This window comes from Euprymna scolopes, chromosome 45, assembly GCF_053919585.1.
Source record: "Euprymna scolopes isolate OS-2025 chromosome 45, ASM5391958v1, whole genome shotgun sequence".
Classification (NCBI taxonomy): Eukaryota; Metazoa; Mollusca; class Cephalopoda; order Sepiida; family Sepiolidae; genus Euprymna; species Euprymna scolopes.
Genome location: NC_136526.1, coordinates 592,103 through 620,000, shown reverse-complemented (window position 1 = coordinate 620,000; position 27,898 = coordinate 592,103). Strand labels below are relative to the sequence as shown.

General features: G+C 34.6%; 1 protein-coding gene and 1 long non-coding RNA gene across 4 annotated transcripts in view; one reads left to right on the top strand and one right to left on the bottom strand.

Annotated features, from left to right (window-relative positions):
- LOC145269110 (uncharacterized) overlaps nt 1-27,898 on the bottom strand; it is a 373,031-nt gene that overhangs the window by 220,980 nt on the left and 124,153 nt on the right. The gene's annotated exons all lie outside the window — the stretch shown is intronic.
- LOC145269100 (uncharacterized) lies at nt 11,086-26,805 on the top strand. 3 transcript variants are annotated; one of them, XM_080124688.1, is made up of 3 exons: nt 11,086-11,478; nt 22,613-22,779; nt 22,895-26,805. In XM_080124688.1, exon 3 carries the CDS (start codon nt 22,979-22,981, stop codon nt 24,179-24,181), a length of 1,203 nt encoding a protein of 400 aa, XP_079980814.1. In that variant the 5' UTR covers nt 11,086-11,478; nt 22,613-22,779; nt 22,895-22,978; the 3' UTR covers nt 24,182-26,805. The 3 variants fall into 3 exon arrangements, with proteins under 3 accessions (XP_079980814.1, XP_079980813.1, XP_079980815.1); XM_080124687.1 differs by having other exon boundaries at nt 22,613-26,805; XM_080124689.1 differs by lacking the exons at nt 11,086-11,478; nt 22,613-22,779 and adding an exon at nt 22,477-22,497.

Sequence of the window (27,898 nt, the reverse complement as noted above, 5' to 3'; positions counted from 1 at the left end):
ATCAACTGACCTGTAAAGAGCCGGAACATTAGGATGTCTTCTGATTGGTTGACATATTGTAGCAAGATGAAATGACTGTTTAAGAATGAAATTTGATTGTGTGTTAAATACTTTTGCGTATGAGTAATTTAATTTTTTGTTAATAAATATTTGCCAACTAAGTATATCTTTATTTACGTTTTATTTTTAGAGAGATAATATTAAGTGTAAATTTCATTCTAAGTAAATTTATATTTCTTGAGAAATACGAAAAATAAACAATGCACCAAATACTTTTGCGACCATTATATATATATATATATATATATATATATATATATATATATATATATATATATATATATATATATATAATATTAAGTAATGTGATTTATAATTTAAAAATTTAAAAACGAGCATTTCCTGTATTTTAATTAAACTAGTAATTTCACTATTACATTAAAATACACTTAGCTCTTTAGACTATTATTCTAATCTCCTTTAAATTATATATATATATATATATATATATATATATATATATATATATATATATATATATATATATATATATATATATATATATATATATATATACTAGCCTGAATGCCCGGCGTTGCCCGGGTGTTTGAAGTGTGTGTTGAGCAAAAAAAAAAAAAAAGAAGAAGAAGTATTTATAGGCAAGCAGGCAGGTAGGCTCGAACACGTACCGCGAAGGAGGAAAAGAATGTGAAAAAACAAAAATAAACGTGAAGTGTTTGCTGTTGCGTCCATCGCCAAACTGCAAGCGGCAACTTTCGAAAATATCGGCGAAAAAAAGCGACGTCTCCCTGTAGAAAAGTGCACAGTTGAGGGTGAAGGAATTAATGTTTTTGCCCGAGTTTTCGATCTCGTAAAAATCCGTCGCGTCTGTTGAAAATTTTAGGCATACATACATGCATAGATACATACAGTTAAACAGACAGGTGAGATTCAATAAATATATGTGTGTGGAGGTGTGTGTGTGTGTGTGTGTGTGTGTGTGTGTGTGTGTGTGTGTGTGTTTGAAAACTATTATAATTTTTTGCAAGTAAAAGATTAAAATATACAATTTTTTATGTGATAAAAAGCAACAATTTTCAATATGAGTGGGACTAAAAATGTGAAAAGACAATTTATCCAAGCAGAATGGTCATTACTTACTGTAAATATTGCATGAAAAATACGAACTCCAACGGCTTACCATATACCACAAAATCTGTATGGAGTTATTCCCCCTTGTTTAATAGATTTATTCCCCTTTAATTAATTGCTGAAGTTATTTCCCTTGTTGGCGCTTCTACACTATCAGAACGAAATTTGGAAATCGTAATACTGAATTTCACATGAAAACAATGGCGCTGTTTTACAATTTGTCATTGTTCTGAGGGAGACGACTTTCTTTTACTAAGTTCATTTTTTCATCTTATAATTTAGGACGCTAATAATGCTGTCAGTAAGTTTTACGAAAATATACTTTTACTTTTATGTTTTTCGTTCCTTTTTTATGTGGGTATTCAATTATAGAACTTGTATAGTTTTTAGCAGGTGCTTCTGCAGTTTAATTAACTGGTGCTTCTGCAGTTTAATTAACCGTTTTTCCATAAGTAACGCGCCGACATTAATCGAGCAGAAGAACCGTTTAACATTTCACAAAATTCTGTTTACATTGGGGATAGGGGACGCTGGCTGCCCCCCCCCTCCCTCAGGCAAAAAGAAGATATAAAAATAGAATTTGAAGTAAACGATCTTAAGACACAGGAGAGTTTAAAAGGGAGGCAATTTTCCGTTTCGATTTATTTTATAAAAACGCAATGGTCGCAATTTTTCACCTGACAACATGATTTAATTTTCTTTTCTTTTTTTTTAAATAATGCAGTAATATTTCGATTTGGAAGCTAACACGGTAATTTATTATAATTGACAAAAAAATCAGTAGAAACTATTGTTTTTGATCTGAAAATTCCATTTATCGACTACAAAATTTCGTTCTGATAGTGTAGAATCGCCTCTTGTTTAAATATTTAAACTTTTTAATGCTTCAAAGTTCGTTTCGTATTTATTCCCCTTGTTTAATTACTTGCTAGAGTTATTCCCCTTGCGTAATTACATAAACTTGTGGCTCTCTCGCACTTTAAGGAAACAGAAATATGAGGAAGAAAATAGGACATAAGTCGTATTACACCGGTAGTAAGAATGCTATTTGATTGGATAATGAAATATTGACGTCATTGCTATAAAATATTGATTAAAAACTAAAATTATTGTAAAAGTATTTAATAACTAAGTATTTAATGATAGCATAAAAAATAATTATTGTAAAAGATTTTTTAAAAGTTATAATCATATTTAAGTAACACAATTCGATCGCCTATTTATAGTAAACTATTTTACTTTTATTTTAAATTTAAAAAAAGTTAATTAGCTCTCCAGTTATTACGATAAAATATGGATAGAATTTAACAACTGAAAGTATTGTACAAGAATTAATTACTAAGTATTTAATAATTATTAGTATTAAAAAATAATATTGTAAAAGAATTTTTAATAAGTTAATCATATTTAAGTAATACAATTCGATCGCCTGTTTGTAATGAACCATTTTACTTTAATTAAAAAAGTTAATTTGATCTTTTTTTAATCATGCATGTATTTATTTTTAATTTTGAAATTTTTATTATTTCTCTGATTAAATTTGATTCATAGTTTTATTTCGTGCTTGTTTTTAGTTTAATTTATTTCTATTATTATATTTTCCTCACTAAATAATTATATTTTCTTACGTTTATTTTTTCATACATATTCAAATAATGACTTTGGGCTTTTTTTTTTTCTTTTTGCCTCAAATAATACCTTCAAAAAAGTTTTCGTGATTAAATAATGAAAACCTTTTGTGCATGTGCTTTCAGGGAGCTGCCATTAAAAAAAAAGTATACGCAGGGACCCTGCGTCGCAGGGTCCAGGCAGCCATTTTTTCCCCCAACCGAGGAATTATTAATGCGCGTGCATAAAAACAAACAAACAACAACAACAACAAAACAACAACAACAACAACAACAACAACAACAACACATTTATTCTTTTCCAAAATAATTTTTATTGAGCTCTAGCAAATGAAAAAATAAAAATAAAACTCTCCGACTCTCAATTTCACAAGTTAAACGGCCCTTCAAGTTTTACAATATCTTTTTGTTTATTAAATTGTTGGGTGAAAGTACATAATAGTTACAATACACCCGTCAGCCCAGTAACATAAATGCATAAGTACCAATAATGTTTGTGGCGAAAAATACTACTTCTTTTTTTTTTTTTTTTTTTAAGTACACGCGAACTCATTCCTGATTGTGAAATTATTCAAAATTCAAGAAATAAAGCACAAGCGCAACTGATTTTTTTTTTTAAATAATTACACAACACTAAATTTAAATCAATGTATTTAAACGGTCCTTCAAGTTTTACGATATCTTTTTGTTTATTAAATTGTTAGGTGAAAGTACAGAATAGTTACAATACACCCGCCAGCCTGGTAACATATGCGCATAAGTACCAATGAAGTGATTTTTAATATCGTATTCAGCTAAATCCATAACAAGCGGCACTTGAATGAATGGTTTATTTTATGGATGCTACACGTAATTTTTTTTATTTTTTTAATTATTTCTTTTATTCAATTTTCACCTCAAACAAGGCACAGTGCCACTTTGAAGTAGGAGGCTATTATCGGGGACATAAGTTGCAGGGATATTATGAAGGGAGATGAGTAGCAAGATGTCTGTTCACATTACACTTGAACTTCTGCATGTCAGTACAGTTGGGAAAGCAGAATCATGGAAGGGAGTTCCAAAATCTAGCAGTTCTGAGGAAAAAACTATTGGAGTAGAAGGCTTTCTTAAACCTAGAGGTCTCTACTTTGAAGGGGTGGGATTTAGCTGCTTGTCGGATTTGTTGGGGGTATTCATATCGAGGGGGTACAAGGGCTTGTAGTTCGTTAGAGCATTCACCATTAAAGTACTTGTAGAACAGGCAGAGGGACGCAATATTTCGTCGATGGGACAGTGGCTGAAGCCTAGATGACAGTTCAGAGCCTATCAGGTTGGCGACTCTCTTTTTAACCCTGTCCAGGAGTGAGAGACAAGTAGTAGATGCACCAGCCCAAATGTGACAACAGTAATCCATACATAGGCGAATGGTGGCCTTATAGAGGTACAGGATACTTTCAGGTGTAAGTAGTTTTCTAGCACAGTAGAGAGAGCCCACCTTCTTTGTAGCAGCCTTGGCAATGCTCTCAATGTATGTATTCCAGTTCATACTCCTTGTAAATGTTAGGCCGAGGATTTTAAAGGAAGTACTTTCGGGTAATGTGTTCTTGGGCATTGCTATTTGTGGTAGAGAAGGTTTCTTGCAATTATGGAAGGAAACAAGCTTAGTCTTGGCCGCATTGAATGTGACCATCCATTTTTGTTCCTATTCCACTACAGATTTGAGATCATCCTCTAGAGTTTCTGCCATTTCCTTAGATATGTGTTCATTTGTTTTCCCCTCATGCCTGTTATAGAGAGTGGCGTCATCAGCAAATATACCCATCTCCAAAACAATTTTATCATGGAGGTCATTTATGAATATCAGGAATAATAAAGGTCCAAGGATAGACCCCTGGGGTACTCCTGCATTTATATCATATTCTTTAGATGTACAACTGTCGAGGACAACCTGGATTTTTCTCCTATTTAAGAAGTATAATACCACATGGTCTAATTTTCCTTAGAAGACCATCGTGCCATACCCTGTCAAAAGCCTTTAATATATCAAGGGCTACCGCTCTACCTTCCCCTGCTTTGTCCAATGAACAGTATAGATGTTCATAGATTATGGTTAGAATATCTGCTGTGGACAGGGCTTGCCTAAATCCATATTGTTTGTTAGTCAGGACTTTAGCAGCTGTAAGGTGATGGACTAGAGCTTGATTAATAAAGGACACAAATATTTTGGCGAAAAGCAGGAGAAGGCTGATGGGGCAATAATTTAATGGGGCAGTTCTTTTGCCAGAATTTTTGAAGACTGGTACACAGAAGCGGTTTTTCAGCAGTCAGGAAAGCAAGATTCGTTAAGGCATTGGTTGAAAAGTTTGGAGAGAACTGGAGCAACCTCAGCAGAGCATTTTTTTAATAGAACAGCCAGGATGAGATCGGGTCCACATGCTTCTGAGTTGTCTACAATTTTTATGTTACCATGTACCTGAGAAGGGGTAATTTTCATCTAGTGTGACATCTGTCTGCAAAGGAAAGTCAGAGAGGGAGTGGTGTGCCGGGTCCAATGTGGAGTTTGAGGCAAATCGACTGGCAAGCAGGTTAGCCTTCTCGGTTGCCGTGCAAACAACTTCAGGATTGTTTGATAGTACGAGAATCGTCGACTGTCCATTATTTACTACACTGTTGTAGATTTTTCAAAAATCATGAGTTTCTAATTTCTGTGCTTCGATGCGTTTTATGATGGGTTCAATGTATTCTGTCTTAGTTGTCGCTATTTCTCTCTTACAATTACTTCTAGCTTCTATATACTTCTGTCCTTTTGAACTGGACTTATGTCAGTTGAATTTGCGGTATACATGCTGCCTTTGAGCAATAGCAGCTGCACAAGTAGAAGTAAACTATTAGAGAAAGTGGGGCTTGCTATAGAATTTCCGTGTGAGAACATGTGCTTCAATTGCAGTTTTGAACCATTCAGTGGTCTCATTTGCACACTATTCAGCGTGAAGAGAAAAGATATTTCCCCATGGAGCATCTCTGATGAGATCCCTGATGGCTTCCCAGTCAGCCTTTTTGTAATACCTTGTTGTTTTGAGCAGTGGGTCTTCAGTTTTGGGTCGAGAATTTAGGGCAATTTGTACCATTATCACAGTGTGATCAGCATTCCTGAGTGGACTGTGGGCATTCGTTATACAAACATTGGGAATTGTGGTCAGAAATAGATCTAGAAATGAGGCATGTTGATCTTGCTGGTTTGGGAAACGTGTCGGAAATGTAACCATCTGTGATAGGGAATGAGATATAGAGAAGCTATGTGTTGTGCTACCAGCTATGTCTGTGTAAGTAGAGAACCCAAGCCAGTTACTGTAGTGGACATTGAAGTCACCAAATACATGTACTTGTGCGCTAGTATCGAGGGAGAGTGCTATATCTATGCTGTCAGAGACTTTGTTTATTAGGGTACAGTCCTGGGTTGAGGGTGAGTGGTAGAGAAAATACAAAGAGCTAATATTATGTTGCATGTTTAGTCTGAAGCACATAAAGGCCTGGTCGTCTGATTCTAGTTTTGTTTTTCTAGTCAGGGGGGGGGGTACGAATATAGACTCCATGCCCGTGCATGTGTCTGTCTGAGTCCTTAATCATGTGATTAAAATTTTAGCAGATGGAACATTGGGAGTCAAAAGAGTAAGGAGAATCCAGCTATTATATAAACCTCAAATATACACACGTGTTTACGATAATGCCAACATATATAATAACGAAATAAATAATACAAAAATGTATAAAAATCGAAAGATTTATTGTATAAAAAATGTATCAAAATATAGTTTTAATATATTAATTTTTTTTCAATGAGTGATTCATAACTGAAAATAAAATAAAATAAATATGATAAAAACACGAAACATTGTTTTTAGAATTATTTTATTTTTCGATAAGGTTGTGTAAAAATGTAACAAAAAATAATTTCAAAAACATGAAACATGTATAGAAGGGCAGTCTTGCAGTTAAGTCCCGGCAAAGTTCGACAACTCTAGAAGGGTCACATCAGTATTTTACACCGTCAAATCACGAATATTACGAATTATTAGTCTTAAAATAAAAATAAAAATTATTAAAGTTTTAAAATTAAAAAAATTTGTGATTAATATAAAAAAAAAAACATGAAAATTTGTTCCCTTCCCATCTAATGGAAGAGTTGTGGAGGCGGCGTGAGCAAGGACACGCATTTCCACGAATTATTAAAAGCATAAGACAACAAAAACACTTTTTAAGAAATATTTAATTTTCAAAGTTGTTTTATTTTGTATAAATTTATATTTTGTTACGTGGTTCGAGATAAGGGATCAAATACCTTTGCCGATTCCGAAAAGAATTTGTCTCTTAGTAGATGCACTCGGATCACACTTAACAGGAGCAGTGCGGAGCTTTTCTGAAATAGGATCATACCGGTACCCGAGCACCATCTCCCATCCGGCCTCATGAGTACTCAATGTACCATCTTTCCTCATCTCCTCCTGTCGCAGTTTGAGTTACAGGACGGCACCACAAATCCACCTTCCTGCAACCGCCTACTAACCTGGGAATACAGCCTTACAAGCTTTGCTGGGTCAGACTCAGTAACCACCAGGTTGTCGACATAGAATTGGTTCTCCATTGCAACTCGACATTCATCAAAGGGATATTGGGCTGCATGAAACTTCAAGATACTCCCCAATATAAAGGGACTCGAGGTGAACCCAAAAATCAACGTGGCATAGCGGAAACATCGAAGACGATCACCATCCTTCACAAAAAAACAGAACCTGTTCTTGTCTGCCTGCAGTGCAAGGCGAACCATCAAGAAAGCTTTCCTGATGTCTGCAATCAAGACAAACTTATTCGATCTAAAAGACATCAACAGGTCCAACATATCTCCTGTCATATTCACACCAGAGTATGCAGCCTCGTTAAGAGAAGCAGAGCCACCGACCTTCAAACTACAGTTAAATACAGGCCTGATTTTAGTAGTAGCTGCCAGATCCATCTTGAAAACTGGCCGATGAGGTACCCATACATAGTCCACAAAATTTTGAGGATCCAACTGTATTTCCTCAATGATGCTCTCTCGTAGCTGCTGAAGGAATACATTTACATACTCCTGGTACAGCCCCTTCTTCTCCAGGCTCCTGACCACACGATCCAAAACGTGCAAAGCAATAGCATGATTAGAAGGAACCAGAGCCAGCTTATCTGCATGCCAGGGTAATTGCACATGATATTTGCCATCCCTGAATGTTATAGATTCCTGGAACTGCCGAATCATACCCCGATCATATCCTGAAATCTCTTCTCCGTCCTGAATTCCCAGCGACTCAATACTGAACATTTTCTCCAATCCTCTTTCCACATTGCTAGAGGGAAAGACATCCACCCAGGGGGAAAATAGAGGAATTGTCTCCCACTTAATGTTACATAACCCAAATTTGGCCTGGTAGTCCTGGAGAAGACAAAGGCGCTTAACCAGTCTTCCACTACCCAGAAAGGTTTTTGCGTTGTCGCTAAGAATTGACTCTGGAACACCATGTGCATTAGTAAATCTGACTAGAGCCTGAAAAAAGGTCAATATACTCATGTCTGGCACCACTTCTATATGCACTGCTCTTACACTCAAACAAGTGAACAACAACAGATACATTTTTTTCTCACTGTTACCCTCCTTCACCCAAAAATATCCTGTGAAGTCCACTCCAGTATTCCTATAAGGAACCTCAAATTCGACATGAGAAGTTGGTAGATTGGCCATGTTCTCAGGCAGCACCAGCCTAGAATTGTATCTTTTACACCTTGTGCAGGAATTCAGGGCATTTTTGACTGCCTGTCTCCCTTGAGGTACCCAGTATCCTCGACATCTCAATTCCATTAAGGTTGACCCTGTACCCAGATGGGAACATTTAAGATGGCAGTCTAATATTACAAGTCGGGTCAGGTGATGATTCTTGCCCAGCAACAAGGGATTCTTAACTTCATAAGAAAACTGAGAAGACCTGTCCAGCCGTCCATGTGAGCGGATCAACCCTTCCTCATCCAGAAAAAGATCTAGTGCCTGAAAACGATTAGGTGCAGGCTTTACCATAGGATTCTGCAGGTAATTCAATTCAGCCATAAATTCCTGCTGTTGAGAACATTTTATTAAGTAAATTGCGGCTTTCTTGTTGTAATTGTCTTCCCTTTTCCTCATCAAGCCGATGAATCGGAAGACTAAAGAAGTTACCCTCAACAAACGGACAAACGTAGAGAACCGCCGCATGGAGATCACCGAAGCACACTCCTCATCCACAATCACAGCAAAATTTACTAATGCACATGGTGTTCCAGAGTCAATTCTCAGCGACATCGCAAAAACCTTTCTGGGTAGTGGAAGACTGTTTAAGCACCTTTGTCTTCTCCAGGACTACCAGGCCAAATTTGGGTCATGTAACATTAAGTGGGAGACAATTCCTCTATTTTTCCCCTGGGTTGGAGGAATATGGGAGCGTAGCATCAAGACTTTAAAATCTTGCCTATACAAGGTTATTGGTAGGGGTAAGGTAGATTATTATACCTTCCTAACTATTGTCTCAGATATTCAGCGGGCTGTAAACAACAGGCCTCTTACTTATCAAGAGTCCGCTGACAGGCAACCAATGATTATCACACCCAATATGTTTATTAAACCCAATAAAAGCCCTGGTCTATTGGTACCGTTGGGAAGAGATGATCTCTCCACCATGGTTCCTCCCAGCCGGAGAAGGTTGATCGAGACGATTGGATTACGAAATGAATGGTTGTCAAGATTTAGAGAACTGTGGTACAAGGAGTACCTCCTTGATCTTAGAGGAAAGATGCCAGGAAGATCTCAGATACCAGTTCAGAATCGCATTAAATAATGTTCTTTTAATAAAAGTTTACTTATTAATGGCGCTATGTTATAGAAACCTCCATGTTGTTTAATAGTGCTTGAAATTGCGATAAGCGCAGATTCAAGAAGTCTCCGGCGTGGTTTATTTGAAATAAATTTAACTACTTTTGCTTGTTTAAAGTCAAAGGTGTAAACTTTTATTAAAAGAACATTATTTAACTGTAGACACAGGTTAACTTTCTCACACCATTCAAACATCCCCTGTAATAATTAACACATTATCTCAATCAATAAATTACATAAAAAATACTCATTTTATTTCTGTTACAAACTTATATTTGAATTTCAACAGATATATCTTTTTCCCAATAAGAATATTAACTTGCGTTCATGGTTTTAAAATTACATTAACGACTATATGACGTTACTAAAATTTCTTCTCTTAAACAGCGCCAGCCCTCCCCCTCCTTTTTGAATTTCCAACGTCTTTTTTCCGTTTCTCTGAAATAGAACTGCGTCACACTGTGCACGTGAAACATTTTCAAATATTTTGTACTGGTATTTTTTGTTTCTTAATCTCATTCATCCAGAGGAAGTCTCGAAATAAAGACGAAACGTTGATGAACACATAATACGGTTTGTTCCTTTTTATTTTCTCTCTCTCTCTCTCTCTCTCTCTCTCTCTCTCTCTCTATATATATATATATATATATATATATATATATATATATATATATATACTCGGGTTTTTTTATTCAAAAGTAATGGACTAATGAATTCAACGAGGTTGTTAGATAGTGCTCAATAAAAAGAGCTGATAATACTTGTTTATTGTTATATAAACATGGTCACATCCTGCTGCTACAAATAGCCACTTGTTTCAATCAAACAACAGATATCATCAGGCAGCGACTTGACTATTCAAAAGTTCAATGAATAATGGATTTTTATTTTAGGTAGGAACTCTTTAAAATTTGGAGTTAAAAAACTTAAAACACAGAACTTTAATTATAAGATGTAAAGAGGGAGGGGGCAATTTAAATAAAGTCAAAAGATTATAATGCAGAGAGAGTGATTAAGAAGAGAAAAAAAAAGAAATAGAGAAAGAAAATAGAGAGAAAAAAATATATAGAGAAAAAAAATGTATATATATATAAATGCACTTTTTTTCTTTTCTTTTTTTCTTTTCTTTTCTTTTTTTCTTTTCTTTCTTTTCTTTTCCTTTTTTCTTTTCTTTTCTTCTTTTTTCTTTTCTTTCTTTTCTTTCTTATATATAAATGCACTTTTTTCTTTTCTTTCTTTTCTTTTCTTTTTTCTTTTCTTTTTTCTTTTCTTTCTTTTCTTTCTTTTCTTTTTTTTCTTTTTTTTCTTTTCTTTCTTTTTCTTTTCTTTTTTTCTTTTCTTTTTTCTTTTGTTGGGATGGTCTTCCAACAATAGAAAAAAAAAAGGAAAAAAAAAAGAAAAACAATAGCCTTGTAGTTACGTTCCTCCTTTGTGAAGAGTTACTTATTCCTTTATTTTTATGTTACTGTGGTTACAAGACCTGAGAAGAAGGTCGCATTTTTTTTTTCGCAACCTCACTTCAGGCTATTCTCAGTTATATGACTTTTTTTTCCAACAAACTTTAATTAAACTTGAAAATACGATTTAAAAAATAGCGCGGATCAGTAAGTGCATTAGCACCAATTTTTTTTTTTATCCTGTAAAATATTGGCTTTAATTCTAAAAAAGAAAAATGTTTTATCTAAAAATTATCATTTTTTTTTTTAATATGAGTGAGGTTAAAAAAAAAACGTTTGCGATAAATTGAGACAACGATTCAAATCGAACCAGGAGAACAGTCTTTACAACGAGGTAAATATTGTATGAAAAAAATACGTATCAGTTCGTGATATTGTTTTTATTTGTATGTTTTTTTTTTTATTTGAAAAACAAAAAACTTGATAAATGATGATTTTAATAATAATAGTAAGAGTTTTTGGCGGGCGTAAACCCTCTTTGGGTTTGTATTACTGTACACATGGATTCGAAAAAGTTGTCAAAAAACAAATATATAACAAATAAATGTTATCAAAGGCAAGATAAGTTACTTTTCTATCAAACTGGATATATTTTTTGTGTTTTTATTCAATGTAACATATTTATTTAGCTCGAAAAACGTACAGTGTTTACCGATGTATTCGAAAATTCAAGATGGCGTCTGCCGTCTCACACCATCTTTAACACCGTAAGTATGGAAAAAGGTGTTATAAATAAAAAACTAGACAAAATACTATTAAAAACCCGCCGAATATATGTCAACCTATGTCATGGTAACATATATTGAGCGAGTTTTTAACAGTATTTTATCCGGTTTTTTATTTATAACATCTTTTCCCACACTTACCGTGTTAAAGAGAGAATAAGACGCCATCTTGAATGTTCCAATACATCGGTAAACACTTTGTTTTTCGAGCTGAATAAACATGTTACATTGAATAAAAACACGAAAAATATATCCAGTTTGGTAGAAAAGTAACTTATCTTGCCTTTGATAACATTTATTTGTTATATATTCGTTTTTTGACAACTTTTTCGGGGTTTGTATTACTGTACACATATATAACTCGAAAAACATACAGTATTTACCGATGTATTGGAAGGTGTATTTAAAACTTTTAAAAGTTTATTTAATGACTTAACTAATTATAAACGTTCTATTAAATTTTTCGGGGCTTCTACACTATTGGGACAAAATTTTGTAGTCGATGAATGGAGTGTTCACATAAAAAAAAAAATGGTTTCAATTGATTTTTTTTTTTTTTTGTCAAGTTTGTTAATATTAGCTTCCAAATCATGCAGTCGAAATTACCTGAATATTACTGAATTATTTAAAAAAAAAAAACAAGAAAAAAACAACTTTAATCGTGTTAGCTGGTGAAAAATTACCACCATCTTGTTTAAATCGAAACGGAAAATTACACCTCGTTTGAACTCCCCTGTGTCTTACGATCCTTTTTATCAAATTCTGGTACTGGTCGCGATTTGAGTTCCCTGCCGAACATCATAAAAAAACACTGACTTCTCCCTACGCATGAGCAAAGGACATGTTTTAGAAATTACTACACATTAATAATATCTCACTTTTATCGCCTTTGTTTTTAATCACTTTTATCGACTTTTTTTACTGTTTATGTGTCACTTTTATCGACTTTTTTCCTTTTTTAAATAGCATTTTCTTTTTAAATGGCGACGTTTTTACTGTTTATGAATATTAAAAGAAAAATAATTACTAAACATTTATTAATAAAAAAATGGGTGCTAGTGCAAAACACCATTTTGGGGTACTAGTGTACTTATTGATCCGTGCTGAAATAACGTTAGGCCTATTATTTAAAAAGCCATTCTTAACATGGGGAGGGTGTTTTGTACCTATTCTCTACTTTAACCTTACAATTGAATAAAAAAAACATTAAACATTAAACTTAGAAATACGATTTAAACTATAGCGCGGATCATGTGCACTAGCACCCATTTTTTTTATTAATAAATGTTTAGTAATTATTTTTCTTTTAATATTCATAAACAGTAAAAACGTTGTCATTTAAAAAGAAAATGCTATTTAAAAAAGGAAAAAAGTCGATAAAAATGACATATAAACAGTAAAAAAAAAAGTCGATAAAAGTGAGATATTATTAATAAATGTGTAGTAATTTCTTTTATTTCAATATTCATAAACAGTAAAAATTCATGATCTTTTAGTTACTATGGCAACTAAAACATGTCTTTTGCTCATGCGTAGGGAGAAGTCAGTGTTTTTTTATGGTGTTCGGCAGGGAACTCAAATCGCGACCAGTACCCAAATTCTTTTTATTTTTAATAAATAACTTTCTACCTTATCGATTTTCGTAATTTTTGGATATAATCATTTTAAAAATACGAGAAATACGTAGATACCATTGTTTTCTTGTGAAATTCAGTTTTACGATTTCCGAAATTTCGTTTCTATAGTGTAGAAGCGCCAGATTTTTCTTTTTACACCACAAAAATAGCTTGAGATTGATCGAAGTGGGGTATCAATTTAATAGAACGTTATAATTGGAAAGTGATCCCCCACACTGAAAATCATTAGATAAACTTTTTAAAAAATCCCTGCTAATATAAAAGTTAAGTCTGTTAACGACGATAATCCGCAAAATAAATGAAATAAATAAAATAAAATAAATAAACGTGAAAAGGAATTAATTTTACGGCAGGGAGAGCCGCCGAGTTTTGTTTCGTAGGTTAAAGTAAGATGTTTTGTTTCTATTTACTTGCCTTAGACACCACATCGGGTTTTTAATGTGGGGAAAATTCAGCTCCCCAAAAAAGGGAAATCTCGATAGGAACAAAAATAAAAATTGGGGTTTGTATTCCTGTACACATAGATTCGAAAAAGTTGTCAAAAAACAAATATATAACAACTAAATGTTATCAAATGCAAGATAAGTTACTTTTCTACCTAACTGGATAATTTTCTAGTGTTTTTATTTAATGTAACATGTTTATTCAGCTCGAAAAACATAGTGTTTGCCGATGTATTGGAAAATGAAAAATGGCGCCCGCCCGACTCTTTCTTTGACACAGTAAGTTTGGGAAAAAGAGTTAAAAATAAAACATATACAAAATACTGTTAAAAACCCACCGATTATACGTCAGCCTATGGCACGGTAATATATATTGAGCGACTTTTTAACAGTATTTTGCCTATTTTTTTACTTTTAACTCCTTTTCCCAAACTTACCGTGTCAAAGAGAGTCGGGCGCCATTTTTAATTTTCCAATTCATCGGTAAACATTGACAGTGTTTAACACTGTATGTTTTTCGAGCTGAATAGACACGTTACATTTAAAAAAAAAATAAAATAGAAAAGTCTACCAGTTAGGCAAGATAAGTTACTTTTCTACCTTTGATAACATTTATTTGTTATATATTTGTTTTTTGACAACTTTTTCGAATCTGTGTACAGTAATACAAACCCAAAAATTGTCTCAGTCAACATGAAGTGGCCCCGTGTTTTTTTTTTTTTTTTTTGTATTTTTTTTAATCTACAAAAAAAAAAAAAGAAAAAAAAAAGATAGGTAAATTTTTACATTAGTTCCACCTCCACAATTTTCTTTAAAATGACGATCTTTACAGCTTTTCGACTATACTGAATATGAAAATCACATTTAAATTTTGCAGAGACAAGTAGTTTTCAAGATATAAAGACCGGTATTATGCACTGTAATTCAATTCAGTGCCCGCGATGTTTGTACGCGCACGCGATAAACAAATCAAGGTAAATTTTTACATTAATTCCAACTCACTATTCACATTCAAAAGCCGTTCTTAGCACAGAGAGGTTGGCGGCGTTTATTCAGAAAGTCGTTCTTAACATGAAATTACTCAAGGAAATGAAAAAAAGGCGTAATTGTTTTGTTTTATACGCGTGCACATTACTAATTTCTCGGTTGTGAAAAAAAAAAAATGGCCGTTGGGATTTACAATAGCTTGTACGTTGGATTTGTATCTCGAAAACTATGCAAAATTAAAAATTTTTATTCTGTATAGTCGAAAATCGTTGTAGAAAACAAATATTGCCGCCATGACACAAGTAATCTAAAATATTCTTTCCGGGGTTATCTCCCCTGTAGCCCCCCCACTACCTATTTTATAACGTCTAAGAAAAATGCGATTTTACTCAATTTTCCATAAAAATTACTTTTCACTTGAATTAAATTTCAGTAATATCGGTAAATGTGGTTTGCAGATGATATGAAAAAAATATAAGTCATGAAAAATGGATTTTTTTGGCCGCCATTTTTGTAATGAAAGAGCATAAAAAAGGACAAATTCGGCATTAAAAAGGCCAATCTGTCAAACCTTAGAAAGGCCGAATTTTAAAAACAATATGGCAGCCTCGATTGTCGTATATTTAATCTAATAAAAAAATGTTGAAAAAATAATAAATATGAAATTTTTTCGGGTTTTTATTTCAGCCTTAGGGTCTAAAAATGTGTTTTATATAAAAATAGTTTTTATAATTTTTTGTCTGTCAAATAATTTACACTGCTAAACTACATATTTGTCAATTTTTGACTATGCTGAATATGAAAATCTCATTTAAATTTTGCAGAGACAAGTAGTTTTCTATGTAGGGATTTGGCCAGCAAGATGTCGGTTCACATTACACTTGAACTTCTGCACATCAGTACAGTTGGGGAAGAGGGGACCAGGAATGGAATTCCAAAGTCTAGCGGTTCTGGGGAAGAAACTACTGGAGTAGAAATATCTTTTACATCTAGGGATCTCTACAATGTGGGGGTAGGATTTAGTAGCCTGTCGGATTTGTTGAGGGTGTTCACATCATGGTGGCACAAGTGCTTGCAGTTCGTCAGAACATTCACCATTAAAATACTTGTAGAACAGGCAGAGGGATGCAAAATTTCGTCAATGGGACAGAGACTGAAGCTTAGATGCCAGTTCAGAGCCTATCAGATTTGTGACTCTCTTTTGAACCTTGTCAAGGAGCGAGAGACTAGTAACAGATGCACCAGCCCAAATATGACAGCAATACTCCCTACATGGGCGAATGGTGGCCTTATAGAGGTACAGGATACTTTTGGGTGTTAGCAGTTTTCTAGCACAGTAGACAGAGCCCACCTTCCTTGCAGCGGCCCTAGCAATGCTTTCAATGTAATTGTTCCAACTCATGTTTCCTGTGAATGCTAGGCCAAGGAGTCTGAAAGATGTACTCTCAGATAAAGAGTCGTTGGCCATTGCTATTTGTGGTAGAGAAGATTTCTTGTAATTATTGAATGAAACTTGTTTAATCTTGGTGGCATTGAACGTGACCACCCATTTTTGTCCCCATTCCACTTCAGATTTGAGGTCATCCTCTAGTGTTTCTGCCGTTTCTTTAAATATGTGTTCATGTGTTTTCCTGTCGTGCTTGTTATAGAGTGTGGTGTCATCAACATATATACCCATCTCAGAAGCAATTTTGTCAGGGAGGTCATTTATGAATATCAGGAACAGTAGAGGTCTAAGGATAGACCCTTGAGGCACTCCTGCATTTATATCGTATTGTTTAGATGTATGACCGTTGAGGACAATCTGGATTTTTCTCTTATCTAAGAAGGATTTAATTATGTTAAGTATTCTACCAGTGATACCGTATGATCTAATTTTCCTGAGGAGACCCTCATACCATACCCTGTCAAAAGCCTTAGAGATATCTAGAGCTACCGCTCTGCCCTCCCCCGCTTTGTCCAGTGAATGGTATATATGTTCAGATATTATAGTTAGGATGTCTGCTGTGGAATGGGCTTGTCTAAATCCATATTGTTGGTCAGTCAGAAGTTTAGCATCTGTAAGGTGATGAACTAGAGCATTGTTAATTAAGGTCTCAACTATGTTGGCGAAAAGTGGGAGGAGGCTAATGGGGCGATAATTTAATGGGTCAGTTCTTTCGCCAGAATTCTTGAATACTGGTATGACAGAAGCAGTTTTCCAACAGCCCGGAAAGCAAGATTCATTAAGGCATTTGTTGTAGAGTTTGGAGAGAACTGGAGCTACTTCGGCTGAGCACTTTTTTAATAGCACAGCTGGGATGAGATCGGGTCCACATGCTTTTGAAGTGTCAAGGTTTTTTATGATAGCATGCACCTGAGCAGGGGTGATTTTTAGATCGTCTAGTGTGGCGTCTGTCTGCATAGGAAATTCAGGTAGGGGGTGGTTGGAAGGGTCCAATGTGGAGTTTGAGGCAAACCGACTGATCTAATTTTCCTGAGGAAACCCTCATGCCTTACTCTGTCAAAAGCCTTAGATAAAGCCTACCGCTCTGCCCTCCACCGCTTTGTCCAGTGAATGGTATATACGTTCAGAGATTACAGTTAGGATGTCTGCTGTGGAACGGGCTTGTCTAAATCCATATTGTTGGTCGATCAGAAGTTTAGCATCTATAAGGTGATGGACTTGAGGTGCGTTCAATAAGTTTCCAAACTTTTTTGTATGAGCACTTTTATTGATAGAACAGACATGAAACTTGTTCTCTTTGAAGTAATCTCCTCTGGCTGCAATACACTTCTACTGTTCCAACAACTTCTAGAAGGACCCATGGGAATCCTCTTGTGTGATTGTGTCAATGACCCTTGTCACAGTCTCTTTCATCTTCTCAATTGTCTCATAACTACATCCTCTAAGGTTTTCCTTGAGCTTAGGGAATAACCAAAAGTCACAGGGAGCAAGCTCTGAACTATAGAGGGCGAGAAACTGCCTTGATGTCCATGACACTCTCTTTCTTTCTGATTTTAAATATAAGAAAAAATATTAAAAAATAAAGTTATGCAACTTTTAAACAATTTTTATTTTATTGATTTTATTTATTCCATCTTTTCTTAGTTGCTTCACAGACAACTAAAAAAAGATGATAATAGTCCGCAATAAATAATACTCATCTCATGAATTCCAATTAAATAATACAAATTTTTATTTTAAATTAAATTTTTTCCTATCCTTTAGAATGACAAATAATTCAAGCAACTTTTAAACAACTTTTATTTTTAAGTAAAATGTTTATTGATTTTATTTATTGCGGACTATTTAATTTGAAATGAAAAATAATTCCTGAAGTCCCGTCGATTTGTTCCGTTTGACTCAATCTTAGTTTTTGATTGCAAGGTCAAGGCTGCTCCCTGAGCACCTTGAAACACTTGTTTTTTGTATAAAAAATATGAATCAGAAAAGTCTGAGTCGCATGACACTGTTTACTCTACACAGGTCAAAATGCTTCTTTCTTAGAACTGCTCACCTATGGAACATGGTTCTGCTGACTTGCTTCTTGATATTCAATATTTTTGCCTTCAAGTCCAATATAAACAAGTTCGAAAAAGTCTGCCGATGTTTATTCTATGCGAGTCTAAACACTTCTCTCCCACTCCCCCCAGCAACCTACTTTTATGGTGTCCAGGCGCACTTCAGAATCATATGTGAGACGCAATTTTTCAAGGACTGTTCGAGACTGTGGGCATCTTTGATCTTTTCATTTTTCCTTCTTAGCCTGCACGGCAAACAGACATGAGCACGTTTTTGCGGTAAGCCTTCTCTATTTTCCCCACAAAATATAATTTTAAAAATTATTTTTGGGTGATGGGAAGGGAGGTATTTTTCTGTTTAATTTTTTAACATCTGTTGACAAAAATAATTTGTTAATTTTCTTGAAAAAAACTTCTGTACTTTCACCTTACAACGTGCGGTACATAAGTACATAAGCACCCAGAAAATAATAAAAGTAAATAAACAACACAAAATAAAACTTTTCTTAAATATATAAATATATTTAAGAAATAAATATATTTATATATATATATATATATATATATATATATATTTAGTTAATTTACAGTAGGTTTTAGTTCTCTTTTATTTATTGTATTTCTATTTTTTCCAGTTTGTTTGTTTGGAATTTTTTCTACCGCTGTTACTTTGCTCAGCTAAATCCGGTGACTGTTGGTTGAGCCTGAACCATAATTGACGGAAAATCCCGAGTATCCGGGTCAAATTCTGCAAGAGTACCGATTTTATTTTAGTTTCATACATCAACAAATGCATAATCAAATAAGATAATGTGAAAATTATTTTCTCTTGGAATCGTTTTTTAATTGTTAAAAATGCAGACAAAAATTTTTTTTTAAATTGTGAATAAAAAAAAATGATGACAATGTCCCCTGGTTCGATATATCTTGCCGAACAAGAGAGAATGGGGAGACTCTTTTGAAACCCGGAAAATGTAAAATAGACAAACGAACAACGTATGAAAGCAATGAAAAAGCAAACACAAATTTAAATCAATTTTATTACAAAATAGACTATGGTAGGTGGGGGGATGAGATTAAAAAAAAATTATGAAGATGTGGGAGGGGTATCTTAAACTAAGGTCTAAAAATGCTGACAAAAAATATATTACTAGATAACAGAAAAAATGGCAAAATAAAGGAATCGCTAATTCATTGCACAATGGAGAGATATATATATAGGGAGAGGACTTACAGTTTTTTACTTTTTTTCTATGTGAATTTTTTTCGGCAAAGTTTGTTATTTTAAAGTTCCTTTCTCTTTTTTTCTTTGTTTCGGGCGACTGGTTCGGAAATATACATCCACAGCTCAAATGTTGAGCTGTAAGGTTCACCGTGTTTCATCATGTTCGTATCATATTGTCGACATTATCTGCTTCAACAGTATAGGTTCGCCTTCATTTCTCTTTCACTGTCTGATGGGATTTTTCCACATCAGCTCAGCATGGTGGCTTGGCCGAGAGTGTTCAAAGGAATGCCCCTTTCTCTCTCTCTCTCTCTCTCTCTGTCTGTCTCTTTCTCTTCTCCATATTTTGCCTGCCACTCTCTCTCTCTCTCTCTCTGTCTCTCTATTTTGCCTGCCCCTCTCCTTCTTTTTTTGTTCACTTTTGTCACTTGGCACCCGGAACTAAAAGAGGTCAGAAGATGCGTTGACCGGATGACCTTGTCAACTCACTAACTCATCCTCAAGGGGTGGAGGTGGTGTTAGTATCTGTTGAACGTTTTCTTCAACTCTCTCCTCCTCTCTTTCTCCTACACTCTCTCTTTCTCTTGTTGTAGATTCAATGATAATTAAACAACAAAAAAAATGATACACTTTTTGTCGGCCTAAAATTAAAATGCAAAATTTTCTTAAAACACAATCTAACTTACGCATTATGTGACATAATAAACAAACGGAATGCTTCAATTACTTCATATTAAAAGATGTAATACTGTTGTCCATATATATTATTCATGCGATTGAAACAAAGTTTTTAAAAGAAAGAAATAATAAACTTAAAAAATATTTCAGTTTTCAAAGATAATACTGGAAAACGACAAGATAGAAAAGAACAAAGAAGAAATCAGAAAATTATAAAAAATGCTATTATTGGTCTCTCGACAAAAGGAAATTCATCCTTGTCCATTTGTCTGTTACTCTGTCCACACTTTTCTCAAATCTTGGAATTTTTTGAAATTTTGCACAAACATTAAACATGATATGAGTAAAAACTAACAGAACGGATTTTCCAGGAAAACTCTGGTTGCCCCCCCCCCCCAAGGATGCTTTTCAGGTTAAAATAGCTAAAATTGACACTTTTGTGCTTATTAAAGAAAATGATGCCTTGGATTTTTATAAAACTTTCTGAAAAGTTGTAACTAACTGATTTTTGTATAATTTTGTTTGTCTATACTTCACAATAACTTTTGGGTGTGCTCCAGGGGCTCTTTTAGAGCTAATAAAAACACTCCATTTTTGGGACTATTTTACCATATTTGTCCAAAATTTACTGTCTATGTCTATTTAATAGTTTTGCGTGGTGCTGAACTCAAATTTAAATATGTTAAGGCCTTGGGAACTTTGGGGGCTAAATGGGGGTGGGGTGCAAATGATGGACAGTCATTTCTTCTTTTGTATGGTGCAGAATTCAAAATTACATATGTTAAGGTCTAAAACTGCACCGTTTGTTCATTTTCACCAGAATTTGATGTACTCTGGGAACTTTTCGGGCTAAATGAGGTGGAGGGGGCAAATGTTGAATTTAGTCATTTTTTTATGCCTCGTTCATTGTGCACTGACAGGAGACCATGTATACTTCACTTGTTTTATTTGGTTTTTGTTTAAAACAAAATCTATTGCTGGTAGTAATGATAAAACATTTATTTTTAGCAATAAAGCTAAAAGGTACAGATCAATTCCCACAAGAATGTTTTTTTTACGTTTGAGAAAAATATATGCAAAATTAACGTTTTCATGGTAATTGGGCAAAAATAATTTTATAGTTAAATAGAGATTTATACAGAATCGGAATCAGTGATTGTATTGGGATCAGGAAAAAATATCACTGTGCCTCCTTCACTTGTTTTCTCTTGGAATCAGTTTCTACTAAAAAAAAAATGTAATACTATGGAATGCTTCAAATATTTTATATAAAAAGAATGTAATGTTGTTCATATATATTTTATTATAATATTTTCTTAACTAAATTTTCTTATTCATTCACAGGATCAAAGCAAAAGGATTCCAATGAATACATACTACAATTTAAAAAAAAACTAAAAAAAAAAAACTTTAAAAAGATTTCATTTTCCAAAGGTTATAATGGAAAACAACAGAATAGGGGAAAAAAACGAAGATAATCAGATAATTATTCAAAATGCTATTAATTTCTCTTGGAGTCAGTTTCTACTAAACAACTAAGTTTAATACTATGGAATACTTTTGTAGCAGAACTGAATAACATTGTTATGGTTCTACTGAGGTAACAAAATAGGATGTGCACAGGAACTACTGTCATTTGAACTCAGAATCTGCCTAGTACAAAGAAAAGAGAGATATGCAAATTGTAGTACTGTCACGATTAAAAGTCTGCATATAAGAACGGATTTTTTTGCAAGAGCGACAGGACGTAATTGTGATTTTATGAAGAGGAGAAAGGAAGAGAAGATTGTTCAGACTGAGTTATTTTTTGTTTGCGTCAGTGAGAAGAAAAAGAACGATGGATTTTTTTTGTGCTCAAAACGGTATTCACCAATTTAAAACATCAATTTCAACTCATCAGAAACATTTACAATAACCTAGCAGCAATTTCTCTTTCTCACTAGTCATTCAGTACAAAGAAAAGAGAGATATGCAAATTGTGGTACTGTCACAGTTAAAAGTCTGCATATGAGGACGGATTTTTTTGCGAGAGCGACGGAACGTAATTGTGATTTTATGAAGAAGTTAAAGAGAAGATTGCTTTGCTCACTCGGAGTTATTTTTGGTATGCATCACGTTCAGAAAAAGAACGGATTTTTTTTTATGCACAAAATGGTATTTGTCAATTTCAAACATTAATTTCAACTCTTCAACTTTATATTAAAAAATGTGATATTGTTGTCCATACAGTTATATGCTTTCTGAGCTAAATTTTCTTATTTATTTACAGGGTCAAAACAAAAGGATTTCTATGAATACAGAAGAACAGATATTTTGCTAGAGTGACGGGACGTAATTGTGATTTTGTGGAGAGGAGAGGAGAAGAGAAGAGGAGTTATTTTTTGTTCGCATCAGTGAGAAGAAAAAGAACGACAGATTTTTTTTATGCACAAAATGGTATTTGTCAATTTCAAACATTAATTTCAACTCTTCAACTTTATATTAAAAAATGTGATATTGTTGTCCATACAGTTATATGCTTTCTGAGCTAAATTTTCTTATTTATTTACAGGGTCAAAACAAAAGGATTTCTATGAATACATACTAAAAGTTTAAAAAAAAATAAACTTAAAAAATTTTTCATTTTCCAAAAATAATGGAAGGCGACAAGATAGAAAAACCAAATACGTGTGAGGTGTGTCACGCGTCATTTTCGTGTCCATCAAAGTTAAAAATTCACATGTTAACACACAGTGGAGAAAAACCATATTCTTGCGACGTGTGTGGTATAACGTGTTCGGATAAATTCAAGTTAAAAAGACACAAGAGAACCCACAGTGGCGATAAACCATATGATTGTCAAGTGTGTGGGTCAGCGTTTTTAGAAAAATCAAACTTAAAAGTTCATTTGCGAAAACACACTGGACAAAAACCTTATTCTTGTGAAGTGTGTGGTGCTTCATTTTCTTACAAAACTTTTCTAAGCAAACACATGCGAATACACACTGATGAAAAACCATATTCCTGCAAAGTATGCGGCTTAGCATTTTCAGAAAAATCCAATCTTAAAGTTCACAGCCAAACACATGTTGATGACAAACCTAATTCTTGCGAAATCTGTGGCTTGACATGTTCAAATAAATCCAACTTAAAAAGACACCTGCAGATACACTCTGGTGAAAAATCGCACATTTGTCAAGTTTGCGGCTCAACATTTTTAGAAAAATCAAATTTAAAAATTCACTTGCGAAAACACACTGGTGAAAAACCCTATAGTTGTGAATTCTGCGATAAATCGTTTGCTTATAAATCAGATTTAAATAAACATGTACGGATACATAGTGGTGAAGAGACGCATGTTTGTCATATTTGTGACTCTGTATTTTTACAAAAATCCCATTTCAAAATCCATGTTCGCACACACACTGGAGAACCCCCAATTTCTTGCGAGGTTTGCGGCCTAACGTGTTCGGATGCATCCAAGTTAAAAAGACACGTGCGAATTCACAGTGACGATAAGCCATACGTTTGTCAAGTGTGTGGGTCGGCATTTTTAGAAAAATATAATTTAAAAAGTCATTTGCGAAAACACATTGGACCAAAACCTTATTCTTGTGGAGTGTGTGGTGCCTCATTTTTTTATAAATCAGATTCTAAAAGGCACATGCGAATCCATACTGGCGAAAAGCGGCATGATTGCCAAGTGTGTGGCTCTTCATTTTTAGAAAAATATAATTTAAAAATTCATATTAGAACGCATACTGGAGAAAAACCTTATTCTTGTGAAGTGTGTGAAAAATCATTTTCTCATAAATCTGATTTGAATCGCCATGCAAAAACACACTCACAGGTCTCTTGATGAAATTAACATTACATTTTTTATAATAAAGGGTGTCCATAAATTCTAGCTACACAATCTACACGGTTTACACCAAGTCTAGCTACACATTCTACAGGGTGCCCACCAAGTCTAGCTACACAATCGTGGCTCATATTGTCTAGGGGATGTGTGTATGTGTGTGTGTACATGTCAATGTTCATCGAGTTGGTGCATATGTGGGTGTTTACACATGGCATTGGACAGTTCACAACTGGACAAATAACCATTTAAGAGAGAGTGTTTTAAATGAACACGTTTTGTCACGTAAAAGTAAGTGTTATGGGACCATCTGCATCTACAGGGTGGAATGATAAAAGTTGTTGCTCTAAAGAAAACAAGTGTACTTTATTTTAAAACTTTTATTAAAAAATCAATCCAGATAACTTGATTATGTAGTAGAGCTGACATTCAATGTAGCCGCCTTCAGCCTCTATCACCGCCTCGATATGGATTTGGAATTGGGACCATGGCTTTTCCGCATACGCCGGCAGGAGTTTGGTGAAAACTAGGTGGATGGTGGCGATCAGGCTGGCTTTGATGTTGTTGGTGATGTTCTCAATATATAACCAAACAAAGTAGTCCAGTGGGTTTAGGTTGGTGAGGAGATTGGGGCCAATAAGTTGTAGCACTTCTGAAGCCAAGCCTGGGTCTCTGGATTTGTGGGCCAGTGCCGAGTCCTGCTGCCACACCCAGAGGTCTGCCACCAGCCACCTAATTGCACCACACACTTTAGTACATCCAGGTACGCTTTGGTGTTGACTTTCAAGCAAACTTCGAAGATGTGAGATCACATGCTGTGGCCTTCACTTGAAACTAGACCAAAGATCATAACTGTGACTGGAAACTTTGCTTTCATCACCTTGGACACATTCCTGTTATTTGTGGCAATCCAGCGATACATTTTGAGGGTGTTGGCAAAGTCCTGTTGTCATAAGTTGGACCGGTAGAGAGCATGAGTTGTACAGTGGCGCATCTCCAATCTCGCACTTTCAGACATGATAGAAAGCTATTATCACTCTTGAGATTTGTACACAACTGGCCAACTAGTATATGGTCTGCAACAAAAAAAGAAAACCAGTTTTTATCAAACAGAAATGGAATCATGTCTTTTCTATGGCAACAATTTTATCATTCCACCCTGTATAACGTTCAATGTCCAATGTAGCAGCAAGTCTTGGGAATATATACCAGAAATAACAGATGGAAATATGTCGTAGACCATCCACTGTTGCTATGAAATTCCTATAGCTACATACTTAAAAACAGTTTTTAAAATTGAAATAGAGATATGGGATTAGATAGAGAAAGTAGCAACTCTAGGTAAATCGGTGCTCTTAATGAGTCTGGTTTAAACAGAGCTAAAAAGAAGAAAATGAAATATCACATGAAAATAACGATGAAAAGGGGAATAACTTTAAATAAACTTAATTATCACTAGGGCTGTGATAACAGCATATACTTTTCATTGTTTTGACTCTTGAGTATATATCCGTTAATATCTTATATGTTTTTATATAGACGGGTATGGTTCTCGATTGATTAACTGTGTCTAAATGTGTTGGATATATACCCGAGAGTCAGAAGAATGAAAAGAATATGCTGTTGTCTCAGCCCTAGTTATCACTTTTTATTAATCCTTAAAAAAAACTAGAGTTATAGAGGAAGAACCAAGCAAGATGGCAACATCGCCAAACATTCAATATCGTTTGTAAATAATTTAATGTTTCTGCCGTGAATAAAACATGTTTAAAATACTTATTGTCTATTTGTTATTAGAATATCCAGCGATCCTGACATCACCATTTCTCCGAACACAACAAAAAGAAATTTTAATCTTAACCCTACCAGACCTGTACGAGCCTTTTTCAAGTCTCATACAAAAACACACATTCACATTTCAAGCTATGTCATATACATACGCACCCACAAACATATGCGCCCACGTCCACACACATACATATATTCACGTTTGCGTACATACACTCACATTCATGGTATATACACACATGCTAACGCACACATATGTACTCACACACACGCACACGAACGCACACATGGACGACGTCACTTCTGCTTTCTAAGGAAATATACACATGCGCAAAACACCACCGGAAACGAGTATAAAACAAAGAGACAAGCTGTTTCTAACCCTTTTCGAGACTAGCCTCCTAGGTGGCTGGTCGGCGCGCTAGCCGCCGCCGTTTCGGCGCGCGCACACATAATCACGCCCACTTACTACTATGTATGGGGCACGAGCTAACAGACTGTATGTACACATTCCCACTCTTTCTCTCTCTATCTACTACTGGTCCCTGAGAACACCTTCGCGTAGCTGACTACTAACTGATGTCAACTCTCATATCCTCTTCTTTGTCTACACGCTGGACTATCATTCTTAATTTCCACTACAACACTCATTTCTTTTCCCACACGCGAACAAACGATAGTGACCCGAACTTTAGATGAACACACATTTCCTTTTCTTGCTACAACACCAGTCGTGCAACGTACATTGGTTACATACGTGCGGACATGAACACATGTTATAACTAAAACGTTCATTCTTTCAACAACAAATAAACGACGTTTATCTTATCCATCAATTGAGTCTTTGTTTCCTTCAATTCCATTCGTTTCATTATTCTTTTGTAACGGGATTGGGGTATTTATATATCCTAGTCCCCTACAGACCTGAGCTACTGAACTTAATTTGCCGCTGTACCTGGCCTCCTGGACAAAATTGTAAAATTCAGATCCGGAATTACAAAATTGCGACTCAATCCCTCATCAACCACACCAGAATCTCCTCTATCACCTGATTAAGTGACATGTCCTCTGCTTTGAACACTCGATTTTGATCTAGGCCCACTTGCATCATCAGAATTATTACTTTCTCCTTCATCGATATATTCATCATCACTAGCTTCACTTGATTCAGAAACATACTCCTGATCAGATTCGCCTTCGTCTGAATTAGAATTTGTCACTTTATCCAACACTTGTTGCACCGTGAAACTTCTTGGTCTCGCTCTTTTATTTGTCGAAGTGCTTGGTTCGTCACTAGCTCGCTTCATGGCTACTTTAGTCTACAAAACAACTCCACCAAAACGAAGGAAGCTATTTGCAGAACGTTAGGCTTGCACTAAATCGAGGCTAAGAAGCGACTGGGTAGCTATTTTTAGCTCCCTGACAACACAAAAACGTGGTCAGAAAAATACCAGTTTAGCGGTAACTCAGTATATAGCATTTTTGGAAATTATGGGTATATCGGTAACTCAGTCTGATAGGGTTAAGAAAATCTCCATCATTCCGGTAATTATAGAAGCAACCAGTACATGAAAAAAAAATTCAAACGCTAATAAATATAATCAATGAACTAAGTGCAAGAGAAATGCATATAATTATATTTAAAATATACTTAGGCCAAAGTATCAGAGATAGCTGATGTATTTCTGGCATCCGGTAAGGTGCTATATCTCCAGCAGAAACAAAATGATAAAATTGAAAAGTAAAAAATAAAAACAAGATGACCCTTGAAAGAAATAAACCTATTGCAGTAATATTTAACTTGTAATAAAAAAACTTTTTAAACGTACTTAGATACAACTCGTTGAATCCAAACAATGATTAAGTACAACTACCATCCCTAAAAAGGCAACACCTATTCTTTAAAATGCCCTCGAATATAAATTTCAC

Coding starts and splice junctions, on each gene's coding strand:
- LOC145269100 (XM_080124688.1), top strand. CDS start 22,979: ATGGAAGGCGACAAGATAGAAAAACCAAATACGTGTGAGGTGTGTCAC.